At 38.5% G+C, this 16,357-nt stretch overlaps 2 protein-coding genes across 5 annotated transcripts in view; both read left to right on the top strand.

Annotated features, from left to right (window-relative positions):
- LOC107868367 (tRNA nucleotidyltransferase cca2) overlaps positions 1-14,851 on the top strand; it is a 22,332-nt gene extending 7,481 nt beyond the window's left edge. For 2 of the 4 annotated variants that reach the window (XM_016715052.2, XM_047403261.1), the window contains exons 7-15: positions 3,315-3,424; positions 3,548-3,675; positions 12,208-12,274; positions 12,696-12,779; positions 13,084-13,146; positions 13,269-13,413; positions 13,507-13,671; positions 14,235-14,332; positions 14,422-14,851. In XM_016715052.2, the coding sequence (XP_016570538.1) occupies positions 3,315-3,424; positions 3,548-3,675; positions 12,208-12,274; positions 12,696-12,779; positions 13,084-13,146; positions 13,269-13,413; positions 13,507-13,671; positions 14,235-14,332; positions 14,422-14,526 (965 nt within the window). In that variant the 3' untranslated portion in view covers positions 14,527-14,851. The remainder of the gene's footprint in view (positions 1-3,314; positions 3,425-3,547; positions 3,676-12,207; positions 12,275-12,695; positions 12,780-13,083; positions 13,147-13,268; positions 13,414-13,506; positions 13,672-14,234; positions 14,333-14,421) is intronic. The other 2 variants (XM_047403262.1, XM_016715063.2) reach the window with 1 other exon arrangement.
- Positions 2,130-2,708, top strand: LOC124891539 (protein RAE1-like; the record flags this gene model as incomplete). The annotated part of the gene is given in 1 exon segment (XM_047403263.1): positions 2,130-2,708. A coding segment is annotated over 1 exon segment (410 nt), but the record flags the coding sequence as incomplete, so codon positions are not given.
- Positions 14,852-16,357: the final 1,506 nt, after the last annotated feature.

The raw sequence follows: 16,357 nt of genomic DNA, 5'->3' as shown, positions 1-16,357 counted from the left end.
ATTAGTTGGAGTTGAAGATTTTTTGAAGATATTACAAGCTTCAATTATCATCTTTTAATTCCGACATTTGTTATACGTTTGCTTTTACGCAGACGTTCGGTATATTCGTTCCAACTTTAATCTCTTTTTATTTACGTTAATTATCTATATTTTTAATTTTTAATATCTACATTTATTTACGAACATCAATTTGTATTTGTATTGCTTGTTTTAATATTTTATTTTGAATTATGGATTTTGAAAAAAATAGTACTGGTAAAAAAGCAATTTTTGGTAAGGTCTTTCGTGGAAATAAAAAAAGTAAGGCTAGTACTAGTTCATTACCGCCTAGATTTAATGAAACTTCATTATCACAACCTAATGGTTTCGATGTTGGTATCGGTATGGAATTAGATAATGAGGCCCTGAATAGGTGTTATAATAATTTTGAGGAAGACTTACTAGAGGAAGATGATATAGAAGAACAAGAATTAGGTGATACCCCTACCCCTACTAGTCCGGTTACGGAATTACCGGAACACGGTGAAGAACTGCCCCCTTTACCGGAATTTACTAGGGCCAAAGGTACCAAACGTACTAAAAGGTCTTTAGTTTGGAAATTTATGGAGCATGATAGGGTAAAAAGTACTGCTACTTGCAATAAATGCAAGAATGTTTTTAAACATTTGACTGAGGGAAAAATGGCGGGACAGGATTGCTAACTTCGCATTTGATGAGATGTAATAAAGAATTTATTCGTCTAAAAAACGAGGCTAAGGCAAAAAAAGATGGTACAACATTTGTACATGAATTTGTTGGAGGTAATATGGTTCAAACGCGTTTAGACATGTTTAACTCGGCTGAAGCAAGTTCATCCTCGACATATAGTGAAGATGTAGATAGAGAAGAACTAGCGAAAATGGTTGCTGTTATGGGTTTGCCTTTTAGTTTTCCTGAGCATCCCGGTTTTATTCATTATATTCAACGAGTATATAATCCCTCTTTTAAAGGTTTTTCACGAAATACAATTAAAAATGATACTTTTAAATTTCAAGCTGAACATTGTCATTTTCTTCGTTGCTTATTTGATAAATTTGATGGTAGAATATCTGTTATTTCTGATATGGGTACTAGTGTTGTCGGTAATGATTATTTTACTCTCACGGCTCATTGGATTGATCACGATTGGAACATGCAAAAAAGAATTATTGCTTATAAATATGTCAATGAGTCTAAAACCGGTATGTATATAGCTAGTACAATAGCGGAGAGCATGAAATATTTTAGATTTATTGGTAAACCTATGGCATGCACATTAGATAATGCTTCTAATAATTTGAAAGCTATTGACGAGTTAAAAACTAGATTATGTTTAATGTATCAAGATCATTTTCATGTTAGATGTTCTGCACATATTTTAAATTTGATAGTACATGATGGTATTCATTTGTTTGGAAATGGTTGTCTTAAAATGCGAATTGCTTGTAGTTCTATGTTTAAAAATAAAAAAAAGGCTGTAATGGATGATTTAAACATAAATGTGAACAATGTGGCCTTCCATATAGAAAAATTCCAAAGGAAATTCCTACTAAATGGAATTCTTTTTTTCAAATGTTTGAAGTTACTGTTATATATCGTAAACCTATACAATTAGTTTATAATTCTTATAATGAGAATGTTAATTTAATGCTAGATGAAGATGATTGGACTGAAGTAGAAGAACTTTGTAAACTTTTGAAAACTTTTTATCAAGCTACGAACACAGTATCTGCTCAATATACTCCAACTATTTGTTCAGTTTTAGTAACTATTACTGCTATTTCTAAAGTACTTGTTGAATATAAAAAAAATATGTCCTAACAAAGAGGCAATTGAAGCTATGATTGAAAAATTTTAAAAATATTATATTCCTATTCCACAAATTCTTTTAACAACTAATTTATTGAACCCATTTTATAAAGAACATGGTACAGTGATGTTGGTTAGAAAATTATACAACAATTTAGAAATTGGACTTCATGAAAAGCCATCAATTGAAACTTCTTGTGCTACTAGCATAGTATCTACAGCTAGGAGTTTATATAACTTGTATCAAGTTATGGAACAAAATATTGGGCCGATTGAACCTCCTACTTCTAGACGTAGAGATGAAACTGGAAAACAACAACTTTTATCGTGGTGGAAGACCCGGATCAGACAATTTCCAAAACTTTCAAGGATGGTTCGAGATTTGTTATCAGCTCAAGCTTCTTCAGTTGCTTCGGAGCAAGCTTTTAGCGCAGGAAGATTTATAATAGGAGATCATTGGTATTCGTTAGCAAGGGATAGTTTGGAGATTTCGGTATTATTTAGAGATTGGATCAATACCGAACGAAGAAATTTTGGGCTCCCCAAATTACCGCCCCATATTGAAGACGAAATAGATGAAATTTTTGAGGAAAATAGTGATGATGGAATGGAAGCAATGGAGGAACAAGGAAATAGACTAATTCCGGAGGATTTATCCGCCGAAGAATTAGAAAAGTTACGCCAAAAAAATTATAGACAATTTAGATATTAATAAGATTCTACAATAGAAATCTAATTCACACAGAACCCTTCCTAGAAGGTGGCTGCGTAGATTAGATTTACATTTAATATCCTTGTAATAAATGTACAACGTACGAAATTTGAATAAATATAACGTCTATTCTCCTAATTTTGTTTTAAATTCTCTTTTATTTGTTGCAATTATGAAAAAAAAATATTAAACTTATTATAAAAAAGTTAATAAATTATATAAATAATATAAGTTAAAAATATATATATATAACTTATATATTAATCTCATTAAGTTATAATTTAAATTAAAACTTAAAAGAAAAAAAAAAAACTGGTACCAGCGGCGATATTCCGGTATCGCTCCGGTCCGTTCCGGTTCCACACCAGTAGCTAGCGGACCGGTCCGAACAAGGGGAATTTTCCGGTATTCCGGTTCCGGTAACTTCGGTTCCGGCGATATAAAACGGTAATGAGGTTCCGGTACCGTTCCGGATCCGGTCAAACCGATCCGGCGGTTCCGGTTCCGGTCCGTTGACAGCCTTGATTTGATCCAGTAAGAAGTTAGCAATTCTTTTACTCCTAGAACTGGTTCAAGTCCAGCTCATGGAAGAGGTTACATATTTTATGCGTATACATATCTCTTGAATAGAAATGTCAAATATAACCAATAAAGTTGGTTGGAACATCTATGCTTACGGTCCTCTTGCCAAGTGGCATTTTTCCTTATTCATTGAACTTTGTTGTGCTGTTAGCTAGATGACACTCACGTTCTCCATATGATTTGGTGATTTTAGGTGCAAGGTTTGGGTTTATATTAGATGAAGAACTAAAGAAGGCAGCTGCAGATGAGGATGTGAGGGTTGCTATTGCTGATAAAATTAGCAGAGAACGCATAGGACAAGAAGTATGTTATATATGTGATTGAAATTAATTTTGAGCTCTAGATGGTCTCTTAGAAGTAATCTTTAAATGCCCATGGCAAAATGTCGCTGTCTTCTTCTAATCGTCATTCCACTTAATTTTATAGATTGATCTTATGATATCTGGCGATCAACCAGTCAAAGCAATGACTTACATTGCTGACTTGAAATCATTTTGGGCTGTATTTAGTCTTCCTTCTGATTTCGAGCCATCAATTCCTGATGGATGTGATAGGTATTGTTTACTGTCTTCCTCATCATCTTTATTTTCGACAAATCATTAGCTGTGTGCTTGTTGTTGAGATGCTCCTTACAAAGAAAATTTGTATATTGCTGTATTCTTCATATGGACCAAATATCCAGCAAGCTTAAAGGTGACGTCAGCAACCTAGTTCATTCACTGTAGCCTATACTGGATGTTGTTGTCTAGGGAGAAGGTTGGTAGTAGAAGTAAAGGGATGATCTTGTTTGCCTTAGAGACATAAATATAGAACCCGATTTGCTTGATTGCTTGATCATGTTTTTTTCTTAAACAAGTAACAAAGTTTGTGTTATAGAGTCATAGACCAGTACTACCGAACCCCAATTTACAAGGGAAGTAAAAAGAAAAAAACGAAAGAAAATACAATCCTAACACTCTTCTAGGATCATCTTTGTATCTTCAAAAATAGGACTTTGTACACCAAATTAATAGAATACACTATAAAGTTGGTTTAATCTTCTGTATTGTGTTGCTTCTATCCTCAAAATATCCGACATTTCTTTCTTTCCATATGATCCACCATATACCACATACTGGCAGGAGCAATCTTCCAATTGTTAATGTCCCTTCTCCATTTCTTGCTTCCTCCTAGCTCAAAGTGTATCAACAATCTTGCTAGGCATTGTCTAAGAGACACCTCTAAAATTGATAAAAATCTTCCATAGGAAAATACAATCCTAACACTCTTCTAGGCTTGTCTCTGTATGTTCAAAATAGGATTTTGCACACCAAATTTACAATGATAGAATACACTCTGCAATTGGGTCTAATTTTCTGTATTGTGTTGCTTTTATCCTCAAAATATCTGACATTCCTTTCTTTTCATATGGTCATATATCATATACAGGCAGGAACACTCTTCCAATTGTTTATGTCCCTTGCTCCAACTCTTGCTTTCTCCTAGCTACAAAGAGTATCAACAATCTTTCTAGGCATTGTCCAAGAGATAACTCTAGGATTTAAAAAATCTTCGATAGGTGATCTGCAACTCTGCAATGTAGGAATAAGTGGCCTACAATCACAGCTTCATCCCCACATAAAAACATCTTGAGCATAAAGAGGTTCCTCTTTTTATCACGTTTTCATGTGTCAACACAGCCTTACTGGCTAACAACCATGCGAAACAAGCAACCTTGTATGGTATCTTGACCCTCCAGATATGTTTCCATGACCAGTTTGAGATTTGTGGCTTTGGCAAATTCATTATCCTATATCGTGCATTCACCATGTAAAGACCCTTGATATTACCTGTCTCAACGACAAACAGTCTATTGCTTGCATTCCTTTGAAGGATTCCAGGTGTTTGTAGAGTTCAGCTTTTCTAGAAATCTCCCAATCACTCATCATTATAAATCACTGCTCCCAGCCTCAAGGGACCACATCTTTGCCACTGTCCTGGATACAGTTCAGTAAAAGAACTCCTATTGCCTTTACACTTACCTTTCTAAAGATGTTCTTGTTGCCGTAGTGAACTCTGATCATAGAATGGCTCTTCATGAAAGGCCATAAAACTCTGATGGGCCTCCATTGACTCACTCCATCTGGGGTATTTACCTCCTTGGTAACCCAGTTATCCTGCTCCCCATATTTGTTCTTGATAACACTTCCCCAAATAGTCTGTGGTTCCTTGAATATCTCCGTAACCACTTTGATTTCAGTGGTTATTCAAATTTCTAATGCCAAGTCCTCCTTGTCTTTTGCTTCTCATCAAGATTTTCCACTTTACTAAATGGAAATCTCTTTTGTCCTTGTTCCCTCAGTATTTATCTTCTGATTTTATCCAATCTTTGGACCAACCCTGAGTGGATCAGAAATACAAAAATTATGTTGGTTTGACGGACATCAAGGGCTGTCAGCTGAGGTAGTGGTATGGACTGCATACACTTTACGCTCCCCAGACCTCACTTTGTGGGAATACACTGGTATGTTGTTGTTGAAGGACTCAAGGACTGCATTTATTTGAGTAAGTCTGCCTCCAAAAGATAGATACTCTGATTTCAATCCAGACAAATTTTTTTGCATTTATCCAAAACATAATCTCATATCTCCTTGGATCTTGATTTTGCTCTAAGAGGCTTTCCAAGATAGATAGTGGGTAAAGTTCCCACTTCTCTCAAAATTGGGTCGATTGCTCCATGTTAGGCACTGAGTTAATGGGGTAAGTGGCTTTCCTTCCCGTTAATAGTACTGAGTTACCTTAAAAAAACACCAAGATAATTCTGAAGTATTTCAGTTGTTCTTCCTTTGCACCACAAAATATCAAAGCATCATCGTATTGAAGATGAGTACTCTCCAAACTGCAATCTCTGGTCTTGGCCACCTCAAAGCCCGTAATCCACTCATTAGATTTGGCAATCTTGATCATATTGCTTAGCCTTTCCATAGCTAAAAAGGAAAGGGGGTAGTGGGTCTCCTTGCCTGATCCCTCTATGAGCATAGTGGGTCTCCTTGCCTGATCCCTCTATGAGCATTAAAAAAACCTTCAGGTTCTCCATTGATAAGAACTGAAAAAATTTCATAGTGGATACAAAATTTCACCCACTTGATCCACTCCTCCCCAAAGCCTATTTGCCTTAAGATTCTGAGAAGAAACTCACAATTGATATGATCATATGCTTTTTAAATGGCAAGTTTACACAAAACGCCAGGCTTCTTCTGTGATAATATTGAGCAGAGACTGCTTCATTAACTACTATCAAAACATCCATAGTTTGTCTAACTTTGATGAAGACCATTTGCTGAGAATGCACCAATTTACCCATCACTCTTTTCAACCGTCAAGTCAAAACCTTAGATAAATGCTTATGGAAACTACCATCAAACTTATTGGTGTGAAGTCTCTTAGCTCATTTGCCCCTATCTTTTTTGGAATCAAAGCTATATAAGTGACATGGAAGCTTTTCTCAAACATTTCCCTGATTGTGGATTGTGAAAAGCTTCCAAATATCTCGAGAACTTCCCAACACTTTTTGAAGAACCTCTTAGTGTCTCCATCATGACCAGGTGCTCTATTAGTAGCACATTTTCAAGCAGTTATGCAATTCCGGTTCATCCAGTGGTGTGAAAAGCGCTCTCTTAAAGTGAAGTGAGAAGATGCCGCTCTAATGCCTTGAGGCAACTCAGTGATGAAAAAGCGCATGCTTTTGGGCCTGAAGCGGTAAGTGTTCGTAGGTAAAAGCTACAAACAGTTGCTTTTGTACTACTAGTTTTATTTTTTAATATATACATATAAAAAATCCTGATTAAAAAAGCTAGTGTTACTGCCGGACTTCTTTTGAAAACATTTTCTTTAACTTCAAAAACGTGTGTGATTGCGACTTCCATCAAGGTAAGCTTTTCTCTTCTTCTTCGTCTCTCTGTTTCTTTGTTGGTAGGATTTTTTTTTTTTTTGAAATTGCTAAGGTCACATCTAGTACTAAATACTCTGTTTTTTTGCCTTGATTTGCTTTAGGCTGAAATACTCTGTTTGTTTTCTTCCCTCTGTTTTTATTAAACGTTTTTTGCTATTTGTGTTCTGGCTTTGTTTTCACTTTTCCCTGTTTGGTTTTCTTTTGTATTAAATTCTATTTCTTTATGCATTTGCTTAATATGTTAGGATACTCGGCTCTCACCCGAGAGACCCGGGTTCAAGTCTCAACAACGGAACATTTTTGCTTGTAGAATAGAGGGGGACCTCTCTCTAACGTCTCTCTCTCTCTCTCTTGAGCTCTCCTTCTCACAAATGTCTTTAACGTCTTATTTGACGTGACCGTGTCTACTTTGCCGATGCTGACGGCTTAGTAACACCGGCAATAGGTAAGTATACACGCTCTCTCTCTTTCGCTATGGTGTCTTTCTCTTTTTCCCCCTTTCTCTATTTCCCTTTTGCCCTTTCCATTTCTCTCACCGACGAGTTCGGGCTTTTGCTGTCTCGACTCCCGTGATGGTAGTCAATGAGCCGCACCGGCCACAAGCGAGAGTCGGGTTGATCCGACGACAATCGGTGGTCACTTCGGCGGGTCCAAAATTAAAGGTTTTGTTTTCACTAAGCTTGGCGATCTCCAGACCATGTTTGATTTGGTGACCTTCCGGCGAAGCTCCGTCGACAATATTCCGGCGACCAATTTCTACAATTTGCCGGAATCCGACAAAGCAAGAAGGAGAAGAGCACTTGATCTATAAGCATATCCCGATGACTTCCAACCTTTGATCTTTATTTTATCTCACTATTTCTTGTCTCTTGAATTCTTTTTAATTTGTTTGGCTGTCTGCTTTCTTGTATCGGTGGCTATTGTTTGTTGTTCTAGGTATTTGACCGTATAGTGTGCGTTGTGTATGGCCCCTGTATCTATTGTTGTTGTTTAGTAGTGGCTTTGGTGGTTGATGGAAGGCTAGGGTCATGTCAGAGGTGGGGCTGGGGTTTGTTTTGGTGGTGGGGGAAGAGGGAAGTTGGGGGTGGGGTCAGGGTTTGGTGTTGGGCCAGGTTTGGGGTATGAGGTATGGGGTATGGGGTTGTAGAGGTAAGTGTGATGCGAGAGAGGATAGGTGAACATAGGACCTTTAGGGTAGTAAGTCCATAGAGCTCGTGAGGATTCTAAGAATGAGGAGTATCAATATTGCGTGTGTCCAGGAGACCAAGTAGGTAGTTTCTAAGGATAGGGATGTGGATGGGTACAAATTTTGGTACTCAGGAAGTGAGACATAGGAATGGTGTAGAAATTTAGTAGACAAGAGCTTAGAGGGCAGGTAGTGGAGGTTAAGAGGGTAGGCGATAGGTCGATGACAATTAAGTTGGTCATTAGAGGGTTTACTCTTGAACATTTGCAACGCTTGTGCGCCACAGGTGGGCTTGGACGAGGAGGAGAAGAAGAGATTTTGGAAGGTTTTGGACGAGGTGGTGAGAGGTGTGCCTAGCTTTGAGAAGATTGTCATAGGAGGGGCTTACAATGGGCATATCGGGTCATTATCGAGAGGTTATGGCGATCTGCATGGATGCTTTGGTTTCGGGGATAGGAATGAAGAGAGCTGTTCTTTTGGATTTTGCGAGGGCTTTGGGTTGGTGGTAGTGAATTCGAGCTTTCCGAAGGAGGATCACTTTTTTGGAAGCGTGATAGTTATGACTCAGATTGGCTTTTTGTTGCTTAGGAACAGGGATAGAGCGATGTGTAGGGACTGTAAAGTCTTTCCGGGTGAATTTTTCGACCCAGCATAGGTTTCTTGTGATGGACTTCGTTTTCAAGAAGGGCAAGAAGGGAAGGGGTGGGGAGGGTCGACCCCGAACTAAGTGGGTTGGCTTGACTCCGGTTAGTGCGCCGAAGATAGGGGAGAAGGTGGCGGGAATGATGGTGTGGGAGTGTAGGGGGGATGTGGATAGTATGTGGGATAGGGTTGCCAGTTGCATCAAGGAGATTGGTGGAATGGAGCAGTTAAGAAGAAGGTGGAGACTGAGAAGGTGACTTATGCTAAGTTGGTTGAGAGTAAGGATGAAGAGGAGCAGAGGGTGAACAGAGAGGAGTACAAGTTAGCTAGGAAGGAGGCTAAGTTAGCAGCTACGGTTTCTAAGATAACATCGTTTGAAAGCTTTTATGCAGGATTAGAGGAGAGAGGCAGGGAAAAGAGGTTGTATAGGCTTGCTAAGGCTAGGTAGCGATAGGGCCATGACCTCGACCAAGTGAAGTGCATTAAGGGTGAGGATGACAGAGTATTGTTGGAGGATGTTCACATTAAGAGAAAATAATAGTCATATTTTTATCGATTCTTTAATGATGAGGGGGACAGAGGCATTGTGTTAAGGGAGTTGGAGCACTCAAAGTGTCATGATTTTAGATATTGTAGACGTTTTAAGGTTGAGAAGGTCAGAGGGGCTATTTGCAGGATGTGATGGGGTAGGGCAATGGGGCTTGACGAGATTTCGGTGGAATTGTGGAAGTATATTGGCGGGGCAGGTTTCAGATGGCTGACTGAATTGTTTAACATCATTTTCAAGACTACGAAGATGCCCGAGGCTGGGAGATGGAGTTGTTGAGTCACACTATGAAGATTTGGGAGAAGGAGGTTGAGGAGGATCATGTTTATTTTTGAGAATTCGTTGGGATTTATGCCCGGTCGCTCGATGACAGAGGCAATTCACCTTGTGCGGAGACGAGTGGAGCAATATAGGGAGAGGAAGAGGGACTTATACATGGTGTTCATAGACCTGGAGAAGATGTATGATAGAGTTCCTAGGAAGGTTCTTTGGAGATGCTTGGGGGTGAGAGGGGTCCCGGTGGCATACATCAAATTGATTAAGGACATGTATGATGGAGCCAAGACTCGGGTGAGGACGGTGGGAGGAGATTCAGAGCATTTCTCTGTCTTGACAGGGTTGCACCGGGGATCAACTCTTAGTTCGTTTTTATTCGCCTTGGTGATGGGTATGTTGATGCGACATATTTAAGGAGGTGCTTTGGTATATACTTTTTGCGAATGATGTAGTTTTGATTGCTGAGACGCGCTTGGGGGGGGGGGGGGTTAATGATAAATTTGAGGTTTGGAGACAAACCCTGAGTCTAAAGGGTTCAGGTTGAGTAGGATTAAGACGGAGTACTTGAAATGCAAGTTTAATGACTTGAAGCAGAAGGACAAGGTGGTAGTGAAGATGGATTCCTAGGTTGTTTGTAAGAGGGATAGTTTTAAGTATCTTGGATCTATGATTCAGGGGAATGGAGAGATTGACGAGGATGTCTCTCACCGTATTGGGGTAGGATGGATGAAATGGAGGCTCGCCTCAGGAGTTTTGTGTGATAAGAAGGTGCCTCCCAATCTTAAAGGCAAATTCTAAAGAGTGACAGTCCGTCCGACTATGCTGTATGGAGCGGAGTGTTGGCCAGTCAAAAAACTCCCCTCCAAAAGTTGAAGGTGGTGAAAATGAGGATGATGTGTTGGATGTGTGGACTTACTAGGGGGATAGAGTTACAAATGAGACTATTCGGGAGAAGGTGAGAGTGGCTTCGGTGGAGGACAAGATGCGGGAAGTGAGTTTGAGATGGTATGGGCATGTGGTGAGGAGGGGCACTGATGCCCCAGTTCGTAGGTGTGAGAGATTGGCTTTGGAGTAGGCCAAAGAATTACTGGAAGGAGGTGATTAGATGTGACATAGAGCAATTCCAACTTACTTAGGACATGGCTCTAGATAGGAAGGTATGGAGGACGCGCATAGATTAGAGGGCTAGTGCGTGCGGGTGAGTCGTAGTCAGTAGTTAGGAGCGCGCTTGGGTGTAGCCTGACTAGTAGGCGTAGGGTTGTGTACATAGGTTGGAACTTCTAGTTGGAGGGTTTGGGTAAGGTGTGTGCTTTTGGTTTGTTAGTGTGTAGTATTACTTTGTGAGTGTCTTATTTTTGTTATTCCATCTAATTTCATGTTGTACTACGACTCCATTAACTGTCTTTTTGTCCTAAGCCCGGGGTCTATCGGAAACAACCTCTCTACTTCTTTGGAGGTAGTGGTAGTGGTATGAACTGCGTATATTTTACCTTCCTTAGACCCCACTATGCGGGAATACACTGGGTTTGTTGTTGTAATTTAAGGATTGAGAGATTATGTTATCTATTGAGTTCTTGGCTATTTATCTAGGCATGTTAATATTTTTTAATTTTGTACTAAATAGTGCTTTAATTGAAAAAAGCGTGCGCTTCACTTCCCGCAGCCCTTGTCGGTTTCTTTTGCCTCTCGCTTTTCAAAACTCTGGTTCATCAAAAGTAGCTTGTAGTGATTCCTTTCCTGCCACTGACATAGAAGAACCATTCATAAGATTTCCAGAGGGCCTCTGGTATTCTATCTTTGTCTAGAACTTCATGTAAAAGGAGAATGTCCTCCTTGATTCTGCCAAGCTCCATTATGGTCCCACCCACCCCCCCCCCCCACCCCCACCCCCTCCCACCCCCCCACCCCCCACCCCCCCACACCCACACCCACCCACCCACAGAGGCAGTGTGATGAAAGAACTTAGCATTTTTGTCCCTCTCTTTCATCCATAAGGTCCTAGACCTCTTTCTCCATGCAATCTGCTCATTAATAAGCAATTCTTGTACCATGAGAACATTCAGTGCTCTACTATCTAGTAGAAAGTTCACATCTTCCATTTGGCGGAGCAACTTAGACCTTTGGATCTTTAGGCTCCCTTGATCTTTGTTACTCCATTCCTTAAGCTTGTTTTTGAGGGCTTTGAGTTTGCAAGCTAATATGTAGTCAAGTTTTCCAGTGTAGACAAACAAGTTCCACCAAGTTTCAACTCTTTCAACAAAACTTTCTGTGGTTAGTTGAAATAAGATTTTGAATGTTCCTAGGACCCACAGAATGCTGAAGGAACACGATAAAATATCAGTCTTTGTAGAAGAGTGTTTCATTTTGTTGAATTGCTAATTCCATTATGATGAAATCAAAATTCTATCTACTGTGGATGTACTGGTTTTTGATATATATATTTTTAATTCGTGATCTTTAATGGCCATTGCCTCTTACATGTTAATCACTTACGACTTTTACAGGCTGTGTGTTGCTTGCTTGGATTCAGTTTGGAAGCTTTTGAACCTAATTGGACGCTCGTCATTTTCTGTGAGTGTTGCTTCATCATCGTGATTCTGCCTGAACATGTTATCTGTGTATGAAATTACAACCTGGTAATATGAATGAAAAGCCTTACGAGTTGTATATCCTATTCAAGATTCTACGCCTACAGAGGGTCTCGATATATTTATGTCCTGTTCATTAGTATAAGGGTCGTTCTTTTAACTTCTCGTCTCATATTTTTGACAGTTATGTTCTTTTAACTTCTCGTCTCATGTTTTTGACAGTTACCTCCTCTTCTCCTCACCTTATAAAGGAATGTTTGGTTGTGCATATCCTGAGTGTTTTTCTTTTTGTGTGTGTCTCTGAGAGCGAGAGCGAGAGCGAGAGTGTCTCATTCTCTTAATTTTTCTGTGATTAGTGATAAAATTGATTTTGATGACCTTGTCATATCTATTTCTGTTCCTAGGATGATCAAAGGAGACTTTGCCTGTATGCTGCTTTATTTTTGCCATTCAGAGAGACCGTTTATAGAGATAACAAAGCCAAAAAGGTAAACTCTGGACCATCAAGAAGTCCATGCAAGCAGTTAATTTGCATCGATCGATTCCACTCTGCATCTTTTATGTGACGTGGACAGTTCTTATGATTCTATTCCATCTAGTGTGTTTTGCTTATGATTGGGTTAGTGGACATTTTGTTTTTAAGCAGGAGAAAGATCACGACCTAAAGATGCTAATTTTTATGTAGTTGTAACCTCTTTCTGTGAACTTAATAATGTGAACTTAATAATGTCTACACATGTTGAGGATTTGCGCTTTTTTTCAATAAATACTAACTTTTGCTGACATTATCAGATTCCAGTGGTCAATTATATTTTTCGCAATTCTCTCAAGTTGAAGGCCATTGATGCGGAAACAGTGAGTGATTCTTGATGTGACTGTTTCATGCATTTATCGAACCTTGAACATTAAGCCTAGTTTTTCTTGTCACTCTCTACCACAAGAAATGTGATGTTCACCAAATTATGATCCATTTGCAGGTCATAAGCTTGCATGCTATAACTAAGAAGTTTGTCACCTTAATTCCATTACTTGTTTCAAAAGAAGATATCCAGGTTCTTGAAGTTGATTGGAAAAGAGATACCATTGAGGTTCCAATTGCTTCAAAACTTAGAATATTGACTGGTAACAATATCTTTCTTCTACAAGACAAGTGCTCTTCTTCTATCTATGCAGTTAATGTTTGTAAACTGATGGTCAATGTTTGTTAACAAACAGGCTTCCTACTCCGAGAAATTAAAGAATTTTGGCGCGTTGCTCTTCTTCTATCTATGCAGTTATATCCTGTTGACATTGTGTCTACCAGTTTCTCAAATGATAACTTTGAACTGGACAAGAGAAATGGAATATTTAAGGAAGTGGAGAATGCAGTAAGAACATTAGGTATTCCCATCTGTCCTCTGTGCTTCTAGCTTTTGTGTTCCTCTTGCAATTGTGAAGCAGAACGAATTGATCATCTCACATAGCTTCTGAGCAACACAAGGAAGAGTGAGGCTGTTCCGGGCCCGGCGACATGGTTTACCTCCTAATTTTTATTTTCTTACTAAGTCGCTCCTGTCTCATTGCTCTGTCCCCCCTTAAACACTTGCCTTAGTGTTGCTCCACTTCTCCCCTCAAAGCCAGCCATAAAAAATAAAAATTACCTAGCCGTGTACAAATTCCTTTGTTTCTATCCCATATCCCAAGTCCTTTCTCACTTTCCCACTTTGTATTTCTGTTTCAATATAAAGTTAAGACATGCCTTGGGTTGGCATGTTCTTTAGTGAATGATGGGTTATCATGGAGTGCAACTCCAATGCTCCACTAGACATTAATACTTAGAATATTAACATCATGCATCATGTCCGATGCATATTTCATTTTGTTGAAACCACATATTTAATGCAGTTGTGAATCTTTGTAACCTATCTTTTCAAAAATATCTTTTTATCCTACTTAAATTCCAGGTCTGGAGAAGGTTTGGGAATTGAAACCACTAGTTAATGGAAAGGAAATTATTGACATTTTGGAGATGAAAAATGGAGGGCCAGTTGTGAGAGAATGGGTATGCCAATAATGCTCTCTTCCTAGCCGACAGTTGGTGTGGAGTATGGAGTATGGAGTATTTACTTATCGTTTAATTTTCCTCTGCAGCAACAAAAATTACTGGAGTGGCAGCTCGCACATCCCTCTGGTACTGCTAAAGAATGCCGTGATTGGATGGAGCAAAAACAGTCAAAACGTCCAAGAACCGAGTAGTTTTCAACTAGGATTGTAACATGAAAGTTAAATCATATACAATGGGTGATCTCAGGCACAGTAAGAGAAGTACTGCATAGCTAGTTTTGTACTAGAAGGAAGAGAGGACATGGGGTGTGAGATGTTGGTCCACTAGCCCTTATGGGTCGTATTCAGAGAGAAATAGGAGAGCGCTTGATGGAACAGAAAAGGATTTTGTTCATCCTTTTAGTGCATCCTTGAGGTTTTGGTAGATATAGAATATTGGGTGTCATTTGTAGAAAATAATATCATTTTTCTTTTTGTTGGTATACTCCTTAAATAGAGGTCTTTTTTGTGCCCATTATCATACTTGTGTGAGAGTCTCTACTAATTGGCAAGTGCTTTCTATGGGTTCCACTTTATTTATCTTCTACCTTCCTTGCCCACCATTGGCCCTCCCATACCACTCCTATGACTTAATTTTTATTGGCTTACACCAACTTAAAGTTGTTTGGAAATTTGGAGAACACCTAAAGCTGTATTTTCGCTGCCACTATATTTTTCATTTTCAGATTTACCCTAAATTTTATTTTTTTATAAAAATAATGGCATTTAAATTGTATTTCGTATCTTTCAGGAATGCATTTATAACAAAATTTGATTTGCAAAACTATTTGATTAAACACAACTTCAACCTCAAAATTTTTGAATAAGTGAATATTTGTGATAGTATGTAGTAGCTTGTATATAGGATCCAATCTAATTTATGGTATTATGTGGTTATCTATCTTGAATTTAGAGCTGTCAATACGAGTCGGGTTAGCCCATTCAGGTTAGTCCACACGGGCTTTGAGTTTGATGGGTCCGGTCGGGCTGACCTATCAAAATGATGGGCCAAACAACGTTAAGTCCACACCATTTCTTTGTGAGCCGCGGGCCTCATGGGCCAACCCACTTTTAAAAAAATAATATTTTATAATTTAATTTTAGAATGTTAAATAAAAATAAATAGTACTTCCTCCTTCTCATTTTATGTGTCATCATTTTCTTTTTTATTCGTCCCAAAAAGAGTGTCACCTTTTATTATTTGGTAACTATTTAACAGCACAATTACACTTTTACCCTTATTGGTTCCACTTATAAGGGCTCACTTAATTAAAAATAATACTAATACATTGTTTTAATAAAGAATAATTTGATAAAAAGTATCAAGTCTTTACTTATTTTTTAAACTCCGTGCCCGATCAAATGACGAAACATAAAATGGAACGGAGGGAGTACAACATAATATTACATAGTGTTAATACTTATTAATCAAGTTTCCATCACCACAAAAAAATACTTCTAATAGCAAAATTAAATAACTTTCAACATGATTTCCTTCGAACCAAATAAAAATACTAATAAACAATCTAAATAGTTGCAGGTATTTGACTTATGGGTTGGTCCATGGGCTAGCCTAACCCACATTGCTCAAGCCTCACGAGCCACGGGATTATTCGGGCCGGGCTAAAAAGCCCTGTTCTTAAATGGGCTGCAAAAATTGAAGCCCAACTTTATCAAATTACAGGTTGGGCCAGCCCAACGGGCCCGTCCCATATTGAGGACTCTAATCTTGATAAATATAAAGTAAGAACAACAAGAATAAATAGAGAGAGAAGAGAGGAAGCTTCTTTGTTTGTCTTGAGGGATGAAAGATCATCAGATTGAGAATACAATGAACAAAACCTTCTATTTATAGGAGAAAATACTCCTAGTTTCTGACTAAAAGACAGATACTTCAAATCCTGATAGATATCAACTAGATTTTGATAAATCCTATTTGTATTCTTGATAGACATTCACTATAATATAAATACATTTATAACAC

Source organism: Capsicum annuum, unplaced genomic scaffold (genome assembly GCF_002878395.1).
Source record: "Capsicum annuum cultivar UCD-10X-F1 unplaced genomic scaffold, UCD10Xv1.1 ctg3701, whole genome shotgun sequence".
NCBI lineage: Eukaryota > Viridiplantae > Streptophyta > Magnoliopsida > Solanales > Solanaceae > Capsicum > Capsicum annuum.
The sequence above is the reverse complement of the archived record's forward strand: the minus strand, read 5'-3'. Positions and strand labels throughout refer to the sequence as shown.